The sequence below is a fragment of the Oncorhynchus kisutch genome, linkage group LG2, assembly GCF_002021735.2.
Source record: "Oncorhynchus kisutch isolate 150728-3 linkage group LG2, Okis_V2, whole genome shotgun sequence".
Classification (NCBI taxonomy): Eukaryota; Metazoa; Chordata; class Actinopteri; order Salmoniformes; family Salmonidae; genus Oncorhynchus; species Oncorhynchus kisutch.
The window spans coordinates 34,838,940-34,861,736 of NC_034175.2; the positions used below are offsets into that span (position 1 = coordinate 34,838,940).

Consider the following 22,797-nt stretch of genomic DNA (forward strand, 5'->3'; position numbering starts at 1 on the left):
AGGACATCTACTTTGTGTATGACACAAGTCATTTTTCCAACTATTGCTTACAGACAGATTATTTCACTTATAATTCACTATATCACAATTCCAGTGGGTCAGACACTAAGTTGACTGTGCCTTTAAACAGCTTGGAAAATTCCAGAAAATGATGTCATGGCTTTAAAAGCTTCTGATAGGCTTATTGACATCATTTGAGTCAATTGGAGGTGTACCTGTGGATGTATTTCAAAGCCTACCTTCAAACTCAGTGCCTCTTTGCTTGATATCATGGGAAAATCTAAAGAAATCAGCCAAGACCTCATCTTCGTGAGCAATTTCCAAACACCTACCACGTTCATCTATACAAACAATAGTACGCAAGTATATACACCATGGGACCACGCAGACGTCATTCTGCTCAGGAAGGAGACGCGTTCTATCTCCTAGAGATGAACGTACTTTAGTGTGAAAAGTGCAAATCAATCCCAGAAAAACAGCATAGGACCTTGTGAAGGAAACGGGTACAAAAATTCTATATCCACTGTAAAACAAGTCCTATATCAACATAACCCGAAAAGCCGCTCAGCCACTGCTCCAAAACCGCCATAAAATAGCCAGACTACGGTTTGCAACTGCGCATGGGGACAAAGATCATACTTTTTGGAGAAATGTCCTCTGGTCTAATAAAACAAAAATAGAACTGTTTGGCCATAATAACCATCGTTATATTTGGAGGAAAAGGGGGGAGTCTTGCAAGCCGAAGAATACCATCCCAACCATGAAGCACAGGGGTGGCATCATCATGTTGTTTGGGTGCTTTGCTGCAGGAGGGACTGGTGCACTTCACAAAATAAATGGCATCATGAGTAAGGAAAATTATGTGGATATATTGAAGCAACATCTCAAGGCATCAGTCTGGAAGTTAAAAATGGGTCTTTCCAAATTGAAAAAGTCCCCAAGCATATTTCCAAAGTTGTTGCAAAATGGCTTAAGGACAACAAAGTCAAGGTTTTGGAGTGGCCATCACAAAGCCCTGACCTCAATCCTATAGAAAATGTGTGGGCAGAACTGAAAAAGCATGTGGGAGCAAGGAGGCCTACAAACCTGACTCAGTTATTCCAGGGTTTTTCTTTATTTTTTATTTTTTACATTGGACATTCTACATCTACAGTGAAATAACAAAAAAAGTGTTAAACAAATAAAAATATGTTTTATAATAGCCACCCTTGAGGTAGGCACCTCATATTGTTAGATTACTTGTTAGATATTACTGCACGGTCAGAACTAGAAGAACAAGCATTTCAGTACATTCGCATTAACATCTGCTAACCATGTGTATGTGACCAATAAAATTGGATTTGATATGATTTGAGTCACCTTGGAGATAGCCCTGTACAGAAGATAGGCATATTTGGTAAAATACCAAGTCCATTTTTTGGCAAGAACAGCTCAAATAAGCAAAGAGAAACAACAGTTCATCATTACTTTAAGACATGAAGGCCAGTCATTGCAGAACATTTCAAGAACTTTGAAAGTTTGTTCAAGTTCAGTTGCAAAAACCATCAAGCGCAATGATGAAACTGGCTCTCATGAGGACCGCCAAAGGAAAGGAAGACCCAGAGTTACCTCTGCTGCAGAGGATACGTTCATTAGAGCTACCAGCCTCAGAAATTGCAGACCAAATAAATGAGTTCAAGTAACACATATCTCAACATCAACCATTCAGAGGAGACTGCATGAATCAGGCCTTCATGGTCAAATTGTTGCGACAACAAAAAACACTACTAAAGGACACCAATGAGAAGAAGACACTTGCTTGGGTCAAGAAACATGAGAAATGGATATTAGACCGGTGGAAATCTGTCCTTTTGGTCTGCTGAGTCCAAATTTAAGATTTTTGGTTCCAACCACCGTGTCTTTGTGAGATGCAGAATACAGTGCCTTGCGAAAGTATTCGGCCCCCTTGAACTTTGCGACCTTTTGCCACATTTCAGGCTTCAAACATAAAGATATAAAACTGTATTTTTTTGTGAAGAATCAACAACAAGTGGGACACAATCATGAAGTGGAACGAAATTTATTGGATATTTCAAACTTTTTTAACAAATCAAAAACTGAAAAATTGGGCGTGCAAAATTATTCAGTCCCCTTAAGTTAATACTTTGTAGCGCCACCTTTTGCTGCGATTACAGCTGTAAGTCGCTTGGGGTATGTCTCTATCAGTTTTGCACATCGAGAGACTGACATTTTTTCCCATTCCTCCTTGCAAAACAGCTCGAGCTCAGTGAGGTTGGATGGAGAGCATTTGTGAACAGCAGTTTTCAGTTCTTTCCACAGATTCTTAAAGCCTCTGCTTTAAACAGGGCCATGTTCATGTTCAGTACAGATGAAACGAGCCGTTTTGAAACAGTGAAGGTTCTACCCAAACTATTTCAAAACGTTTTCCCATTTAGTGACTACTGAACGCGACACGGACGGGTAATGTTACAAATCCTCAGCCCTGTCCTTCCCTTCTCGACCTCTAGGTGAAATTGTGCAGCAAGAAGCTGGAGAGGGCTGAGCAGCTGATTGGTGGGCTGGGTGGCGAGAAGACTCGCTGGAGCGAGACAGCCTTTAACCTTGGGGACCTCTACACCAACCTGACAGGGGACATCCTCATTTCGTCTGCCATCGTAGCCTACCTGGGGGCATTCACCTCCAGCTATAGACAGGTAGGTATACAGTGGTGGTACACAGATGCATCATGAAAGACTGGTCCATACTGTAGGTACACACACAAATATACTGGCTCAGAATATACATACTGGTTAAAGTAGGTAAATACAAGGTAGAGACATACAAAGGATATCCTCTTTCATGACATTATCCAGTCAATACAGTAATTGAAAATGTTCTTTTCAACTGCCAGGATATTAAATAGTATTGACTCCAACAATGAAATACAATAATGTAAAGGGTGATATTGGATCCCCGGTGCCAATGTGCAACAGGTCGTACTTGGACATAGAGTTACAGTGACATACAGGTAAAAACTCAGACATAAATAGATATAAAGGTGCGTATATGAACCTGCTGCCACATAGAGGGACATAAAGAAATACAGTATACAGCACAGGTAGATACTGTACGAATTAAAAAAGGTACATACAGGGACATAGAATCAGTTTGCATGTCAGTGAGCACTTGAGAGAGTGTTTATGTCTATGTGCATGTTTGCCTGTGTGTGTTTTGATACAGTTGGCCTCAGTTAACACTAAGAGCTTTGATGTGACAAAGACGAGAGGACGCCAGATAGTTTCAATATTTAACTTGTATGTTTTTCTATGATGCTCAAAAGGAACTGCATTAAAGAGTCTCCCTCAAAATACGTTATTATTGCTACCCCCGCATCCTCTCACGCAAGTATTTTTAACAACAAACACGAGCCGTCATGAAAAATAGATGACACTGATCAAAACATTGTTGCGATTGTGGGAAATGTTTGTGATTAAAACATTTTTTTTCATGAGCTGAAGATATGAAATTATTACTTTTTGATCTATGCTCATGGGATGGTGTGCTCCCATGTCTATTTGTATGTGCATTCCAGGCTCAGACCGAGGAGTGGATGGAGCTGTGTAAGAGCAGAGACATCCCGTGCTCCAGCAATATGTCCCTGATGAACTCGCTGGGCGAGCCAGTCAAGATCCGCAGTTGGACCATCGCCGGGCTGCCATCGGACAGCTTTTCTGTAGACAATGGCATCATCATCTCGTAAGTCCACAACCTAAACAAACATATTACCTCAGCCACCACTTAGAGTACTATTAGCAACCCCCTCTGGTGATACATGGCAGCCATTGTATGCCAACAGCCTTGCTCAATAGCACATTGACAGATTTTTCACCTAGTTGGCTCGGGGATTCGAACCAGCAACCTTTCAGTTACTGGCCCAACGCTCTTAACCGCTAGGTTATGTTTAGGCTACGTTTCAATCCCACTCACCATATTCTGTTACCTAATGCAAGTGGATGTCTCTCCTGCTGACTGCCTAGGTAGAGCCACACTCGGGGCTCGCAACTAACTTTTTTCCTCACCGTCCCGAAGTACAATTTCAGCATCCCAAACTTAACTTGAACCATCCCAAACAAAGATTTGCACTAAAATTACACCAACAAAATACAAAAAAACGGATGAGCGTGCTTTGTAATGTTTTTATAACTATAAATCTATTACTAGTAAAATGTAATGTGGTTTATTGTTTCATTACATTTTTTGTGACCTGAGTCTTTTAACCAAAATATTACAGATGAGACAGACATTTTCACCTTCCCCTTTAAGGAGTGGGAGGTTACCGTGGTAATGCCACTTCAGTCATGTTTGTGCCTGTGAGATTGAGAGTCTGACTAGTATCGTAGTATCGTAGTATTGTTTCTCTTCCCTAGCAGTTGGACCTCAAACATTGACAAACAACCTAGCTTGTGAACAAAAATATGTAAATAGCTAAGGAACACAAGGACAAAGTCTCAGTTCCGTAGCCTTCCGTTACAGCTCTTCATGCGGCAGGGTAGCCTAGTGGTTAGAGCGTTGAACTAGTAACCGGAAGGTTGCAAGTTCAAAACCCCGAGCTGACAAGGTACAAATCTGTCGTTCTGCCCCTGAACAGGCAGTTAACCCACTGTTCCTAGGCCGTCATTGAAAATAAGAATTTGTTCTTAACTGACTTGCCTAGTTAAATAAAGGTAAAATAAAAAATAAACGTGAGCACGCACAGCCCCAAGCCAAGCAGTGTTGCAGCGCGAGGCAGAAATACTTTGCATGTTTTACAGTGTGCATTTGGTGCTTGTTCAGGGAGACAACCATATTCTCTTGAATACCATAGTAGTAAAATGTGCATTCTAATAGGCCTATTTGCCCAACATTGGAATGATATTCTGATATTATACATTTCCATAACCTAAATAATTACATATGCAATGCCTAGCCAGCAATATCATTGTTTGAAACCTGGACATTTTACATAGCCTCTCTTACCTTGCTTTTAAATAACCTACAGCCAAAATCCGACCATAGACAAAAAGCTAAGATTTCCTGGTACTGTATGCCACTGAAACCAGCATTTATTCTGTCCAAAGGCAGTAAGGCAAAATCCTATTGTTGCATCTTCAGATATTCCTTCTTTCTAAGTCTATACCATTAGGTTGAATATCAGTCTCTGTCGTATTATATAAACGCTGACATCAGATGTGCGTTTGAGAATGGTGTTCTCCAGTAATAGCATTTTGGAACATTCACGCATATGGCCGAGACAACACATTGCTGCGCTTGTAATGTGAATTATTCATAGTTTATCAACTTTTAAGCTACAATTGAAGTTGGAAGTTTACATACACCTTAGCCAAATACGTTTAAACTCAGTTTTTCACAATTACAGAAATGTATTCTAGTAAAAAATCCCTGTCTTAGGTCAGTTAGGATGACCACTTTATTTTAAGAATGTGAAATGTCAGAATAATCATTTAATCATTTATTTCAGCTTTTATATCTTTCATCAAGTTCCCAGTGGGTCAGAAGTTTACATACACTCAATTAGTATTTGGTAGCATTCCCTTTAAATTGTTTAAATTGGGTCAAATGTTTCGGGTAGCCTTCCACAAGCTTCCCACAATAAGTTGGGTGAATTTTGGCCCATTCCTCCTGACAGAGCTGCTGTAACTGAGTCAGGTTTGTAGGCCTCCTTGCTCTCACACGCTTTTTCAGTTATGTCCACATTGTCTATAGGATTTAGGTCAGGACTTTGTGATGGCCACTCCAATACCTTGACTTTGTTGTCCTTAAGCCATTTTGTCACAACTTTAGAAGTATGCTTGGGGTCAATGTCCATTTGGAAAACCCATTTGCGACCAAGCTTTAACTGATGTCTTGAAATATTGCTTCAATATATCACCATAATTTTCCTTCCTCATGATTTTGTGAAGTGCACCAGTCTCTCCTGCAACAAAGCACCCCCACAACATGATGCTGCCACCCCCGTGCTGCCACCCCCAATTGTTGGAAATATGACTTGTGTCATGCACAAGTAGATGTCCTAACCGACTTGCCAAACTATACTTTGTTATAGTTTGTTAACAAGAAATTTGTGGAGTGGTTGGAAAATGTGTTTTAATGACTTCAACCTAAGTGTATGTAAACTTCTGACTTCAACTGTAAATGTTGTGATCTGTTTCAACCTTGTCTTTGTGTTTAAACATTTTAGTATCGAACCACTGTTATATATTTTTTTTTAGCTTATCGTCCCTCATCTGTCCCAACATCTGTTTTGCACCATCCCAGGCATATCCCAGGCATTTTATCGGCCCCAGAATGACAGGACTCCTTTAATTTTGAGCCCTGGCCACACTGTCCTCCCAGTGTGAGTGTGTGTGTGCCTGCGTGTGTGTGTCATGTATTAAGTGTGCCTTACTGTTCTCTTTGTGTGTTTGTGTGTGTGTGTGTGTGTGTGTGTGTGTGTGTGTGTGTGTGTGTGTGTGTGTGTGTGTGTGTGTGTGTGTGCAGCAATGCCCGAAGGTGGCCCCTGATGATCGACCCCCAGGGCCAGGCAAACAAGTGGGTAAAGAACATGGAGAAGGCCAACTGTCTGCACATCATCAAACTGAGTGACGGAGACTTTGTGCGCACCCTGGAGAACTGCATCCAGTTTGGCACACCAGGTGAACTCCCATAGCCTAGAATCCAAACTATATTGTGAAGTGGAACTATGGTTAAACTGAGCACATGAGTTTGGATGCCAGACTAAAACTACTAGCCTCTGGTTGGTGTAGTACTCCTGGTCACCTGAAGGGTCACCACAATAACAGATACAGATGTGAATCAGTATTCAGGATCAGAGAACACAGAAATGTGATGTCAAATAAAATAAAATATATTTGTCACATACACATGGTTAGCAGATGTTAATGCGAGTGTAGCGAAATGCTTGTGCTTCTAGTTCCGACAATGCAGTAATAACCAACGAGTAATCTATTCTATTCTTCTATTCTTAAGGGCGAGAGTTTTAATGATACTTACAGTTTTAGATACATTTACATCTACACCCCTAGGACCCTTTGGATGGAGTAAACTCAGTCTACTGCATAGAAATAGATTACATGTATATGCGCTACTGTACATAACAAATTAGATGTGTGTTCAACTAACTGTGTTGATTGAACCCTTGGTTAAATCCATGTCTCTTTGCGGGAAGAGGGAAGCTGACTATCATCTTTATGTGTAGATGGACGCAATCTTTATTAGACTAACATGTTTGGTTGGTTGTTTGTGTTGTTCTCTCTAAGAGGTCCCTTAAGGACCTTGAGTTTTAGCCCTGGGGTGGATTTGCATTGCCTCAATTTCCACCGCCATCGTATAGACTTGACTGTTGTGCCCTCAGTATTTATTAGTTTTACAAAACTGCGTAGAAAATGTAACCCTTGCAACGAAGAACCATATGTGCTTTATAAAAAATGCTAATATTGTTAAATATTGTTTTTTAAATTGGGGTGGATGTGTATACCACATCAAATGTCATTTTTTCCTCGTACTTTTTATAATGATTCATGTGGTTTTTCATCTGTTTGATTCAATTGTTCACAATAACAAACAAACAAGCTTTTACCAATCCAGTAGCTCTTGTAGTGGCATAAGCTGTGAGAGCGATACAAAGCACAAATATAAAAACAAAGCCCAACTCGGGTTATCTGTCAGGTCAATATGTACTTGCAGACAACAGGAACAGCATTTACAAGTGCTGTGTCCTTGTATTTGGTATTGATATTTTTTGGTATTTTATTTGGATCCCCATTAGCTGTTGCAAAAGCAGCAGCTACTCTTCCTGGGGTCCACACAAAACATGAAACATGACATAATACAGAACTTTAATAGACAAGAATGGCTCGAGGACAAAACTACATCAATTTAAAAAACACACGTAGCCTACATATCAATTCAAAGGGTACAATTAGGACAAATAGTCTAGAGAGAAACAGAACTGTGTGTTATGTTCGCCTCCTGTTTGCTCCCCCGGTATATTGCTTTTCATATATGTATTTCACTGTAAATGCCCATTCTATATCTCTCTATTCAACTCATAATCACATCCACGATAGCCTATCCAAAGGCAAAGTGCAGAAAACAAATAGGCATCCCCAGTGGAATGATGAAGACATAGGAACAAAAGTTTCTGTTTGACATAACTAATGACTAGTAATTGTCTGTTACGAAGCGTAGTACCATGGTCCTTGAGGGTCCTATAATGGAGTGTCACAGAGCTAACCAGAGGATGTTGGAAGGGGGGTCAAAGTTGCCTATTCTTAATATGTTATTTCAGGGGTATCAGCTCAAAGCAGATGTATTAAAGAGTGGTCTATAATTTGCCAATTGTGGTCTAACCTGGAAATAAACCGTTTTACAACTAAAAGTTGCAAACACAACACTCTTCCCAGAGGGTGAAATTGATATGTTTTTACATATTTTGTTCTAATCAGTTTTGCACTCATTTATCTGCTCAGTATTTTTTAACAAAGCCCTGTTGTTTCTCAGTGCTCCTGGAGAACATTGGTGAGGAGCTGGATGCCATTCTGGAGCCCCTGCTGCTGAAGCAGACCTTCAAGCAGGGCGGTGCCATCTGCATCCGCCTGGGAGACTCCACTATCGAGTATGCCCCGGACTTCCGTTTCTACATCACCACTAAGCTCCGCAACCCCCACTACCTGCCCGAAACTTCTGTTAAGGTTAGACTACCATAGAACGCACACACACATATGCGCAACACACACAGGACACACACAGAGAGGAGGGAGGAACATATGCACACTCACACACACGCAAACACTCACACACAAACTGATTTGTAACATGCCTCCGTTATACTTTATTGTTGAAGTTGGATGCATTGCAAAATAATTCTTAATTACAGATGCTGTCAAATATACAGTATTGGCACCCTAGCACAATTCAGTATTTCTTATAAAATAAGTGAATATAATAAAAAATGTTTGGAGTTCACACGTATTTGTTTGATTTTCAACTGCACAGGACCCAAAAAAGTTTTAATTCAACAATTTTTTAAAAGAGGAAACAGATCATTCTGCTCTCCATTGTAAAATGCAACTGTATTTGATAATATTTGTAATGAGGATGATTCATCCCTTTTTTAATACAATGAAATACAGCACAACAGTTTTGTGAATAAGTAACAGCCGTAGATGACAACTCTGTTTATAATTTATGATCACTGTACTGGATTTCAGTATTACACAAAAGCATGTACACACATGGCTAAGATAACCAATTTAGGCCATTGCGTTTGAAGGAAACTAGCATTCGAGCTTCATAGGGGTTGAACTTGCAAGGCTTCATTTCAAAGCGAGGCCTCGCTAACACTTCTACCTCCTTAGAACGACGACACCTTTTGCAGCACAAGACTTCTGCATAGACTCTGTTCTTCCCCATGTGTGACTTTACAGTATGTGTGCTTCTATCCATAGCCGAGCAGCACATGTGCCCGAGGCAGGTGTAAGTTTCTTCTAATGAGCCTTTACTGCTCATTCACGCTTCCCGGAGCTCACTGGCATGCAGATGCACAATCTTTTGCTGTCTGTGCTAAGTGAAGTGAAAATGATACAATGCAGAATTATAAGGGAGTCTGGCTATACCTTTCTCCTCCCCATGTAGTCTTTAGAAACTGTATCTGCTCCATACAAAATGGCTGAGCATCATCGTAGCATTGGAGCATAGTCTATGATTATAATAGGCCTCTTATTTTAAAATGAAAATTGTAACATTCAGACTTTGAAATTATGTTCTACACATCAAATATGGTACTGCTCTTAGAACAAAACTGTGCACCAGATCCACTCTACTTAATAATTGCAGTGCTTTTCAGACAGAGTTTCAGACAGCTGCTGCGAAAGTATGATATCTCTCTCAAAGAGGGAAGGGAGTGAAGATTACAGCGAGTTACGCACTGCAGTTTCAGGGTCACAGCACTTGAGCAAAGATGCATTTACCCCCCAAAACACATCAGCCAATCACTCAATATTGTCCCATTTAACAAAGCAACATCAATACAAGCAAGTGAGTATGTGTGTCCTCGGGCAGGCCCCCAGTAAAAGCAATTTTCAGAAAATGCACATATAAAGTGAATTGCATTAGGGAGAAAAAAAGGCATTACCAAGGTTCGCATTTCAAGCATCTATTTGCAGGGCCACCCGCCTGTTTTTTATAGGCACCCATTAAATAGATTCAGCTCGTTTTTTACGGGCACACTTTTTCCTGACAGCCTACAGTACACTCTCATGATAGGCTCTCATTCTTCCCATCAAGCCATATCTGAAGCACAATACCTCCATTCGGAGCAGGCCCAGCTCCGGCGCCAGAACTGATCAGTTCGATGGGCCTTTGTTTTCCATAAGCAGGCACGTTTTTTCACGGGAACTCCACATGTGTGTACGCGCTTGCGTGCCATAGGCAGCTTGTGAGTTTCAAGTTGGGGAAGCTTTCAATTTATCCTACCATTACTACCAATCTGCGTGCCAGTTTCATTTCAATAATAACATTTTAGTTTCTCAAATGGTTAATCATAGGCCTCGCAGTGATTAAGGGTGCTGTACTGCAGCGCCAGCTGTGCCATCAGAGACGCTGGGTTCGCGCCCAGGCTCTGTCGTAACCGGCCGCGACCGGGAGGTCCGTGGTGCGACGCACAATTGGCCTAGCGTCGTCCGGGTTAGGGCCGGCTTGGCCGGTAGGGATGTCCTTGTCTCATCGCGCACCAGCGACTCCTGTGGCGGACCGGGCTCAGTGCGTGCTAACCAAGGTTGCCAGGTGCACAGTGTTTCCTCCGACACATTGGTGCGGCTGGCTTCCGGGATGAATGCGCGCTGTGTTAAGAAGCAGTGCGGCTTGGTTGGGTTGTGTATCGGAGAACGCATGACTTTCAACCTTCGTCTCTCCCGAGCCCGTACGGGAGTTGTAGCGATGAGACAAGATAGTAGCTACTAAAACAATTGGATACCACGAAATTGGGGAGAAAAGGGGGTAAAAGTCAAACAAAAAAAACAACAAAACAAAAAAAAAATGGTTCATCATAAAAATCTGAAGTAAAACGATACAATGCTAAAAGTAAAAATGCAACTATGGCGAGAGCACAAGCCTCTGCCATTTGGACACATTGATACACGATTATCCATTGGCAGCTAAAGAAACGAGCGCATAGAACTCAGTGATAGCCTATAGGCAAATGCAGGAGTAACGCTATAACTTAATCATCAACTAAGTAAAATACATAGGCCTACAGCCGACAAGTAAAAACAGTAGAAAATATTTCACAATCATCTCTCTACTCCACCTGTCTGCCTCCCTTTCTTTCTGTCTTGACTTGAGCTATTGCTAGTGAAGCACAACATTGTATCAAATCATCAACTGTTTCGGCCTGAAGCTGTAGCCAGCAAACTTGCAACATTGTATCAAATAGCCTATTCACGCACCAGTGAGCTAGGGACAAACAGCAGTTTTTTTTATTATGTTTTCACTGGATATAGGGAATCATCAGATCATGATGTTTTGCTCTTTCACACCAAGGCTTGATAAAGAAGAAGATGGCACCGAAGAACATGGCTGACGTTTCACATTCTCCCAACCAACTGTGCTATTTTGTTCATTTTTTGCGTTTTGTGTAACTTATTTTTTCACTTATTGTGTACATCTCTTCTGACCGAAAATAACTTCTGGATATCAGAACAGCGATTACTCACTGCGGACTGAAATAAACCTTTTCCTTTAATGAGTCCAACAAGAAGGATATCCTGCTTCCACTGGACCAGGCCCAGATCCACGCCTTTTGCGTGATGAAAAGAAGCAGGAAAAGGGGCCGCAGATCAGGCAGCCTTCTGAGAATCCGTAGGCGAGCGAGTAAACTCCCACTGCCATCTATTATTTTTGCTAACGTGCAATCATTGGAAAATGAAATTGATGACCTACAATTAAGATTGTTCTACCAACGGGACCTCAAAAACTGTAGCATCTTATGTTTCACCCAGACGTAGCTGAACAACGATGCGGACAATATAGAGCTAGCAGGGTTTTCCGTGCACTGGCGGAACAGAAACGCTACCGCAGGGTAAGACAAGGGGTGTGTGTATATTTGTCAGTAACAGCTGGTGCCCGATGTCTGATATTAAAGAAGTCTCAAGGTATTGCTGGCCTGAGTTATAGTACCTTATGATAAGCTGTAGACCACACTACCAAGAGAGTTCTCATCTATATTATTCGTAGCCATCTATTTACCACCACAGAACAAAGCTGGCACTAAGACCACTCTGAACAAACTCTTTAAGGCCATAAGCAAAGAAGAAAATGCTCACCCAGAAGCGGCGCTCCTAGTCCCGGGACTTTAATGCAGGCAAACGTAAATAATTTTTACCACATATTTACCAGCATGTCACGTGCAACCAGAGAAAAATAAATCCTAGACCACCTTTACTCCACACACAGAGATGCATACAAAGCTCTCCCCCGCCCTCTATTTGGCAAATCTGACCATAATTATATCCTCCTTATTCCTGCTTACAAGCAAAAAAACTAAAGCAGGAAGTACCAGTGACTCGCTCAATATGGAAGTGGTCAGATGACGCAGATGACACCACCTCAGTCATCGGCTTCATCAATAATTGCATCGACGACCTCGTCCCCACAGTGACTGTACGTACATATCCCAACCAGAAGCCATGGATTACAGGCAACATCCGTATCGAGCTAGAGGCAAGAGCCTTTCATGGAGCGGTAGACTAATACGGATGCTTATAAGAAATCCCGCTATGCCCTCAGGCGAACCATCAAACAAGCAAAGCATCAATACAGGATTAAGATTGAATCCTACGAGACCGGCTCTGGTGCTCGTCAGATGTGGCAGGGCTTGAAAACTATTACGGATTACAAAGGGAAACCCAGACACGAGCTGCCCAGTGACTCAAGCCTTACAGATGAGCTAAATGCCTTTTATGCTCGCTTCGAGGCAAGCAACACTGAGGACGCACTAGAGCACCAGCTGTTCTGGCTGACTGTCTGATAATGCTCTCGGTAGCCGATGTGAACAAAACCTTTGAACAGGTCAACATTCACAAAGCCGCTGGGCCAGATGGATCAAGAGGACATGTACTCAAAGCATGCACTGACCAATTGTCAAGTGTCTTCACTGACATTTTCAACCTGTCCCTGACCGAGTCTGTAATACCTACATGTTTCAAGCAGACCAGCATAGTCCCTGTGCCAAAGGAAGCGAAGGTAACCTGCCTAAATGATTACCGCCCCGTGGCACTCACGTCTGTAGCCATGAAGAGCTTTGAAAGGCTGGTCATGGATCACATCAACAGCATCCTCCAGTACACCCTAGATCCACTCAAATGTGCATACTGCCCCACATGATCCACAGATGACACAATCTCAATCGCACTCTACACTGCCCTTTCTCACCTGGACAAAAGGAACACCTATGTGAGAATGCTGTTCATTGACTACAGCCCAGCGTTCAACAGCATAGTGCCCACGAAGCTCATCACTAAGCTAAGGACTCTAGGACTTAACACTTCCCTTTACAACTGGATCCTGGACTGCCTGAAGGGCCGCTTCCAGGCGGTAAAAGTAGGCAATAACACATCTGCCATGCTGATCCTTAACACTGGGGCCCCTCAGGGGTGTGTACTTAGTACCCTCCTGTATTCCCTGTTCACCCATGACTGCATGGCCAAACACGACTCCAACACCATAATTCATTTTGCCGATGACACAACAGTGATGGGCCTGATCACTGACAACCATGAAACGGCTTATAGGGAGGAAGTCAGAGAACTGGCAGTGTGGTGCCAGGACAACAACCTGTCCCTCAACATGAGCAAGGCAAAGGAGCTGATAGTGGACTACAGGAAAAGGCAGGCCGAACATGCCCCCATTAACATCGACGGGGCTGTAGTAGAGCAGGTTGAGAGTTTCAAGTGTCCACATTACCAACAAACTATCATGGTCCAAACATACCAAGACAGTCGTGAAGAATGCATAACAAAACGTTTCCCCCTCAGGAGACTGAAAAGATTTGGCATGGGTCCCCTGATCCACAAAAGTTTCTACAGCTGCACCATGGAGAGCATCCTGGCGGGTTGCATCACCCCCTATGGCAACTTCTCAGCATCTGACCGTAAGGCGCTACAGAGTGCTGTGTGTACGGCCCAGTACATCACTGGGGCCAAGCTTCCTGCCATCAAGGACCTATACAATAGGCAGTGTCAGAGAAAAGCCCATAAAATTGTCAGACTCCAGTCACCCAAGTTATAGACGGTTTTCTCTGCTACCGGAAGGCAAGCGGTACCGGAGCGCCAAGTCCAGGATCAAAAGGCTCCTCAACAGCTTCTACCCCTTAGCCATAAGACTTCTAAACAATTAATAAAATCGCCACTGGACAATTTACATTGAACCCCCCCTCCCTTTTGTACACTGCTGCAACTCGCTTTTTATTATCACTTCACCTCGAGCTACATGGCACCGACAGAGATGGGCGCCTTGCTTTGTGTTCTAAGGAAACTATGCAGTATTTTGTTTTTATTTCTTACACTGTTACCCCAGGAAATATTAAGTCTTATTACATACAACCGGGAAGAACTATTGGATTTAAGAGCAATGTCAATATTACGACCAAGAATATGATTTTCCCGAAGCGGTCCTCTGTTTGGACTTCCACCCATGACAATGGATCGGATCTCAGTAGGCCACCCAAAACACCGGAGCCGCAGAAGGGGCAGGCGCAGCGGTCTTCTGGTCAGGGTACATAGATGCGCACATCGCTCACTTTTCCCGAGTATACTTCTCGCCAATGTCCAGTCTCTTGACAACAAGGTAGACCAAATTCGAGCAACGTTTTCCTTCCAGAGATACATCAGAGATTTTAACATGCTGTTGTTCAGTTGTTTCGATGTTGGAAAGAGCTTTCAAATTCTGAGGAACTAACATTCCCAATGGCTGTTAAAAAAAACAGACGTTGTTGACTTACTGTGTGAGGTGAAGAAAAAATGACTGAGAAGCTCAGCTTATTAGTGGTGGACATTGTGAATTATGACCATCAGAATTCGAACATTGCCAAATGAGCACTTTCCTACTTTTGCACGCAGAAGGCCAGGTAGGTCTACTGCTGTGTGCTCCCTCAACATTATTAGGAAAGAGAAACCAGACACATGCTCATTGCTCTCATGGAGTACTCCAAACAAAAGACAATGAAAAAATGTCAAAAGAGACAAGTACAGAGAGATCATTGATGAAAACCTGCTCCAGAGCACTCATGACCTCAGACTGGGAGAAGTTTCACCTTCCAACAGGACAATGACCCTAACCACAAAGACAAAACAATGCAGGAGTGGCTTTGGGACAAGTCTCTGAATGACCTTGAGTGGACCAGCCAGAAACCAGACTTGAACCCAATCGAACATCTCTGGAGAGACCTGAAAATAGCTGTGCAGCAACGCTCCCCATCCAACCTGACAGACCTTGAGAGGATCTGCAGAGAAGAATGGCATAAACTCCTCAAATACAGGTGTGCCAAGCTTGTAGCGTCATACCCAAGAAGTCTTGAGGCTGTAATCATTGCCAAGGGTTCTTCAACAAATTACTGAGTAAATGGTCTGAATACTTATGATACTTGTGGTAAATGTGATATTTCTGTTATTTTCTATAAATTAGCAAACATAAAAATAAATGTTTTGTCATTATGGTGTATTGTGTGTAGATTAATGAGGGAAAACAACAACAGTTTAATACATTTTAGAATAAGACTGTAACGGTAACAAAATATGGAAAAAGTCAAGGGTTCTGAATACTTTCCCGAATGCACTGTACGTTCCCAGTCAGTAGTCTTTTGGATGTATGGGTAGGCTACTCCTGTGGATAGGCATTGAGTTGGACAGATACAGTGCCTTGCGAAAGTATTCGGCCCCCTTGAACTTTGCGACCTTTTGCCACATTTCAGGTTTCAAACATAAAGATATAAAACTGTATTTTTTTGTGTAGAATCAACAACAAGTGGGACACAATCATGAAGTGGAACGACATTTATTGGATATTTCACACTTTTTTAACAAATCAAAAACTGAAAAATTGGGCATGCAAAATTATTCAGCCCCTTTACTTTCAGTGCAGCAAACTCTCTCCAGAAGTTCAGTGAGGATCTCTGAATGATCCAATGTTGACCTAAATGACTAATGATGATAAATACAATCCACCTGTGTGTAATCAAGTCTCCGTATAAATGCACCTGCACTGTGATAGTCTCAGAGGTCCGTTAAAAGCGCAGAGAGCATCATGAAGAACAAGGAACACACCAGGCAGAAACACACCAGGCAGGTCCGAGATACTGTTGTGAAGAAGTTTAAAGACTGATTTGGATACAAAAAGATTTCCCAAGCTTTAAACATCCCAAGGAGCACTGTGCAAGCGATAATATTGAAATGGAAGGAGTATCAGACCACTGCAAATCTACCAAGACCTGGCCGTTCCTCTAAACTTTCAGCTCATACAAGGAGAAGACTGATCAGAGATGCAGATGAAACCAAAATTGAACTTTTTGGCAACAATGCAAAACGTTATGTTTGGCGTAAAAGCAACACAGCGCATCACCCTGAACACACCATCCCCACTGTCAAACATGGTGGTGGCAGCATCATGGTTTGGGCCTGCTTTTCTTCAGCAGGGACAGGGAAGATGGTTAAAATTGATGGGAAGATGGATGGAGCCAAATACAGGACCATTCTGGAAGAAAACCTGATGGAGTCTGCAAAAGACCTGAGACTGGGACGGAGATTTGTCTTCCAACAAGACATTGATCCAAAACATAAAGCAAAATCTACAATGGAATGGTTCAAAAATAAACATATCCAGGTGTTAGAATGGCCAAGTCAAAGTCCAGACCTGAATCCAATCGAGAATCTGTGGAAAGAACTGAAAACTGCTGTTCACAAATGCTCTCCATCCAACCTCACTGAGCTCGAGCTGTTTTGCAAGGAGGAATGGGAAAAAAATTGAGTCTCTCGATGTGCAAAACTGATAGAGACATACCCCAAGCGACTTACAGCTGTAATGGCAGCAAAAGGTGGCGCTACAAAGTATTAACTTAAGGGGGCTGAATAATTTTGCACGCCCAATTTTTCAGTTTTTGATTTGTTAAAAAAGTTTGAAATATCCAATAAATGTCGTTCCACTTCATGATTGTGTCCCACTTGTTGTTGATTCTTCACAAAAAAATTCAGTTTTATATCTTTATGTTTGAAGTCTGAAATGTGGCAAAAGGTCGCAAAGTTCAAGGGGGCCGAATACTTTCGCAAGGCACTGTATATATATATACTGTAACAGTTTTATTGAATGAATATCCCCTGATCAATCCATCCCTATGTTTTTTTATTTTTTGTTGTAAAATTACTGTGTTATTATTATGATTTTACAGCTGTTGTGATCGGCACATTTCAGTGATGAATAGGCTTTGCAAATCACCTTGTCACCTATTCATCTCTATTGACATGGACATCTGTAAATTATTTATCCAAAACATTGTAACATCTCATTTGTGTGCTGGGATATTGTGTCAGAATTTTTTAAATAAAAATTGTGTCAGAACATTTTGTTGCAAAATAATTTCATAGGATAGCTACATGTGCACAATGTCAGTGGTTCCTCCAGTGATGTCTCTACAAATACACATAAAAAGTAGTTTTAGGGGTGAAATTAGATCACTATTGGTTGTGAATAGGCTACTGGGTGGTTGTTGAGTTGTTTTGTAACAGTTGTTTGCCCTGCTAAAATGTTTCATATACACCTTTTAAGCCAGGCCAAAGGAACTGCAGGGAGCACAGATTTGAAAATGATTTGAAAATGGCAGCTCCGGGATTTATACAGGCTTTGAGAGTCTTTACCACCAGCTGAGCAGGCCTTAGCATTAATATAAATTTAATTAGATGCCTGGAGAAGTGCACTCATTTATTAGAGTGGGGAGTAGATACCAGATATAGGCTTTTAACCTCTAGGATAGTAGGCCCTAAGGACTGGGTGTGTGGGTTGAGATGTGCTCACTTCTCTCACTTGTGATAGAGGAAAAAGGCTATTGCTGTAGCTTTAAAAAAAAAAGGCTATTACAGTAGCTTAAGGTAAAAGTTACCACTGTGGGATTGGATAGTAGTGAAGTGCGAACCATTAAATGAGCACACCTAAAGGAGATTTTTTTTTTTCTCTCTCTCTCTCTCTCTCTCTCTCTCTCTCTCTCTCTCTCTCAATTCAATTCAATTCAAGGGCTTTATTGGCATGGGAAACATGTGTTAACATTGCCAAAGCAAGTGAGGTAGACAACATACAAAGTGAATATATAAAGTGAAAAACAACAAAAATGAACAGTAAACATTACACATACAGAAGTTTCAAAACAGTAAAGACATTACAAATGTCATATTATATATATATACAGTGTTCTAGCAATGTACAAATGGCTAAAGGACACAAGATAAAATAAATAAGCATAAATATGGGTTGTATTTACAATGGTGTTTGTTCTTCACTGGTTGCCCTTTTCTCGTGGCAACAGGTCACAAATCTTGCTGCTGTGATGGCACACTGTGGAATTTCACCCAGTAGATATGGGAGTTTTTCAAAATTGGATTTGTTTTCGAATTCTTTGTGGATCTGTGTAATCTGAGGGAAATATGTCTCTCTAATATGGTCATACATTGGGCAGGAGGTCTCTCTCTCTCTCTCTCTCTCTCTCTCTCTCTCTCACGCTCATGTTAGCAGGCGCTCTTATCCACATGAGCAATTAGGGTTGTTCACCTTGTCGGCTTGGGGATTCGAACCAGCGGCCTCTTAACTGTTAGGCTAACTGCCACCCCACGCACTACTGTAAACTCTATAGTGGATGTTTGTCATTTGTGAAGGTTGATGTATTGTGTTTGTTTGCACTGTAGGTGACCCTGCTGAACTTTATGATCACCCCCGAGGGCATGCAGGACCAGCTGCTGGGCATCGTGGTGGCCAGGGAGAGGCCTGACCTGGAGGAGGAGAAACAGGCCCTCATATTGCAGGGGGCCGAGAACAAGAGGTAATGGCTTAGTGCAGGGTTGTCAAGCTTATTCCATGGAGGGCCTAGTGTCTGTTGGTTTTGAGTTTTTTCTTTCAATTAAGACCTAGACAACCAGGTGAGGGGAGTTCCTTACTAACCTGTGTCTTAGAGAGAGAGAGAGAGAGAGATCAAATGTTAAGATTTGTTTTTGTTTGATAACTTTTGGCAATGCAGATTTCTAATGTCATAGGCTATGTCACATGATCACCAGAGACGTTTGATTTAAGCAATACCAATAAATAAATCAATTAAAAAAAGGAAATGATCAACAGCTGGGGGAGTTCCAATCATTGAGTCTGTTCAAACAAAGGAACAGGTAGCACTGTAGACTCTGGTACTAATCACATGACCTTTTCACCCCCCCCCCCCCCAGGCAGCTGCAGGAGATCGAGGACAAGATCCTGGAGGTGCTGTCCTCTTCAGAGGGCAACATCCTGGAGGATGAGACGGCCGTCAAGATCCTCTCCTCGTCTAAGGTTCTGGCCAACGAGATCTCGGAGAAGCAGGCCATCGCCGAGGTGACGGAGGTGAAGATCGACGAGACACGCATGGGTTACACTCCCATTGCTGTGCACTCTGCCATCCTCTTCTTCTCCATCGCAGACTTGGCCAACATCGAGCCCATGTACCAGTACTCGCTCACCTGGTTCATCAACCTCTTCATCGCTTCCATCGACAACTCGGACAAGAGTGACATCCTGGACCAGAGGTAGCTAGCTAATTAGCAAATTGTGATGAAAATATTTTTGGCAGAATACAAATATTGCAGATAGTGTGTTTTTGATTTCCACACATTTTTAGCGTGTCATGTGGATGCTGAAAGTTAGTAAGCGGAAGTGTTCCATTGAAGTCAATTGACATTTTTAACATTGTCTAGCATAGGACAAATAATCTTGAATGTCAGTGCATTCATATACCCTGCATAAATATGGCCCCAAAATTAGATAAACTACTCATTCAAGTGAGTGAGCTCCCCACCCCTTCCTATCCTTACGGTAAATAATTGGTTGTCTGTTGTCACAGACAAAGACATTGCTGGTTACATAGCTGTAGCTTATTGACACATTACTGTCTGGCCTGGCAGTGTGTTTGTCTGACAGCCTTTAAAAGTTGTGAATACTGCTTGCTCCTTTAACCTAAGTGTAAACACTGAATCCAAAATGGACGCCTAATGCATTGACAGACACATCAAAACACACTAGCTCGAAGCAGACTGCAGAACAGGCTACAGTCCTAGAGTCTTGGCAGCCCTAATCAACAAGTATGTTTGATTTAACGCAGTGGCATCACTGAGATTTAATGGCCACTTCATAAGATAAATACAGTAGGGGGGAGGGGGTTCCATCATAACCCACTAAATATATTCTCTGTATAATGAGTAGAAGTGATGACAGATGAGAATAACTGTCAATGCAGCATGTAGCCTAACTAATAAAGTACTTGTTGCATGTCTGCTGTCAGAGTTTGCACTCCATAATTTGCATGGGCAATGTTTTAGCTCTTGCCAAATGATGGGTTTTTGGTACTGTAGCCACTTTGAATGATTGACAAAGCATTGACCAAACTATATCATTGGCTACTGTTAAACCTATCAAATATGTTTTTTTTAGTAGGGACAGATACAAGTAGGCTACATTGACATATTGTAATGAACCGTCAGAAGTGTTGAACCATAGCAGACCTTTGCAGAACATAGTTGTATTTTGTAGTCTATTTTAAAATACCAACTTTTCAAATACTGGAGGTATTTGACTATAGTGAATCAACTATTGGCAACGTTTTCCTTCGATATTCAAATATAGATCTCAGAAAAACAAATCATATTTTAAAGTATTTGAATATATGCAAGTTATTTGAAAGCAAAACAAATATTTATGTGATGGCTGCCAAATATTTTATGAAGAACCAAAATACAGTTAGACTGATTCAACTAAATATATTATAAGCATATGGTTTGGAGGGCTCTTGAATATTAATATAGCCTAGCTAGAATTAAATACATGATGGACGTGAATAACCTCAACATTAGAGTAGACCACTTTTGCAGCTTCAAAATGACGAACACATACATTTTCATTATGAGTGAGACATAAGGTAACACTTCACATGAAGTCCCTATACATATGTAGTAACTTTGCTTAATGCAATAGCAACGTTGTTGTTGTATAGGACTTAGGAAATTGATTTAATTGCATAATAACAGAGTTATTACATTATTACAGTGGAATAAGGAACAGTGACTATTCCTTCTGTGTACAGTAGTTGCAAAAACTCTCAGCTCATTGCTATGCAATTAAAATGCAATTACCAAAGTATTATGTAACAACATGCTAATAAAATGTTGCTCAAAAAGTATATACAGTTTTATTACACATGCATAACAACAGTTTAATGTTGTGTTACTGAGAATGCTAACAGTAACAAAATATTGCTATTAGGAAACGAAATATCCCGAAACTGCCTTATTGAATCAACTACAACCATGGTAGGTGTAAAATCATGTTAACGTGTATTCTGAGTAAACTATCCCTTTAAAGATGGTATAGTGTTTGAAACAAGAGCACAGCCTTAGATGAACAAAGAGGTTCAAAGTAGTTTTTGCTATCTATCCAACTTGCTGTTTGTAATGTTTGCAAATGGCTTTGAATTACTCTGCAGTATTTTCAGGCATCATACAATTAATTGCAGCTTTCAACCTTTTCAGTGGCATGTTAGAAGTGTCATACAGTAGTTGAGCGTCACAACTTATTCAAACTTTCAAAATATAATTTGTTAATTGGTTTGAGTTGATTATGTTAACATAAATACATTTAGCATCCTAGGCCTCCAAGCATACAAGTGTCATGATGTTGGCCTGTTGGGGAGGTTTATGACCCCCATAAATACCTTTCCCCTTTTCTCTCTCTCTCCTCTATAGAGTTGAATTTTGTAAAGCCTTTGTAACATAGAGAGTCTGGTAACAACGAAAGGTGGGAAACAGAACCATATTTCGGTAATCCAACCATTTGAAAATACGTGTTGGTACTTAATGAATATGATCTCAGATCAGTTGTTGTCTGAGACATTACTACTAATGACAGGATGACATAAACTGTATCTTGGAAAGTCGACACATTCTAGTTATCAGATTCACATGGAATTGTTGTGCAATTTAAATGTTTAAATATGAAACTAGTTGTGAAAAGATTAAATGTAATTTTAGCTTCTTAATAACCTCTTACAGCCACTGAGACGCCAGCGTCTCACCTAGCCAACAGGAAATGGAAATGCGTAGCGCCAAATGCTAATAGTACTCAATAAAACTCAAACTTTCATTAAATCACACATGCAGGGTACTCAATTAAAGCTACACTCGTTGTGAATCTAGCCAACATGTCAGATTTAAAAAATGCTTTTCGGGAAAAGCATGAGAAGCTATTATCTGATAGCATGCACCCCCCCGAAATACCTGAAGGAGAAGTAAACAAAATAATTAGCGTAGCCGGCGCTACACAAAACGCAGAAATAAAATATAAAACATGCATTACCTTTGAGGAGCTTCTTTGTTGGCACTCTTTTTTTCTATTAATTCCGTCCATGTATACCCATTTATATAGCCCGTCTGATCCAGAAAAAAACAGCTTTCCAAAATGCAACGTCATTTTTTTTTTATTAAAAAAAGTTGC

The 22,797-nt window shown here is 41.2% G+C and overlaps 1 protein-coding gene across 3 annotated transcripts in view; it reads left to right on the plus strand.

Moving 5' to 3' along the window:
- Positions 1-22,797, plus strand: part of dnah7 (dynein, axonemal, heavy chain 7) — a 221,003-nt gene that overhangs the window by 135,406 nt on the left and 62,800 nt on the right. For all 3 annotated transcript variants that reach the window (XM_031793644.1, XM_031793645.1, XM_031793655.1), the window contains exons 48-53: positions 2,508-2,693; positions 3,572-3,735; positions 6,517-6,671; positions 8,539-8,729; positions 18,978-19,111; positions 19,506-19,841. In XM_031793644.1, the coding sequence (XP_031649504.1) occupies positions 2,508-2,693; positions 3,572-3,735; positions 6,517-6,671; positions 8,539-8,729; positions 18,978-19,111; positions 19,506-19,841 (1,166 nt within the window). The remainder of the gene's footprint in view (positions 1-2,507; positions 2,694-3,571; positions 3,736-6,516; positions 6,672-8,538; positions 8,730-18,977; positions 19,112-19,505; positions 19,842-22,797) is intronic.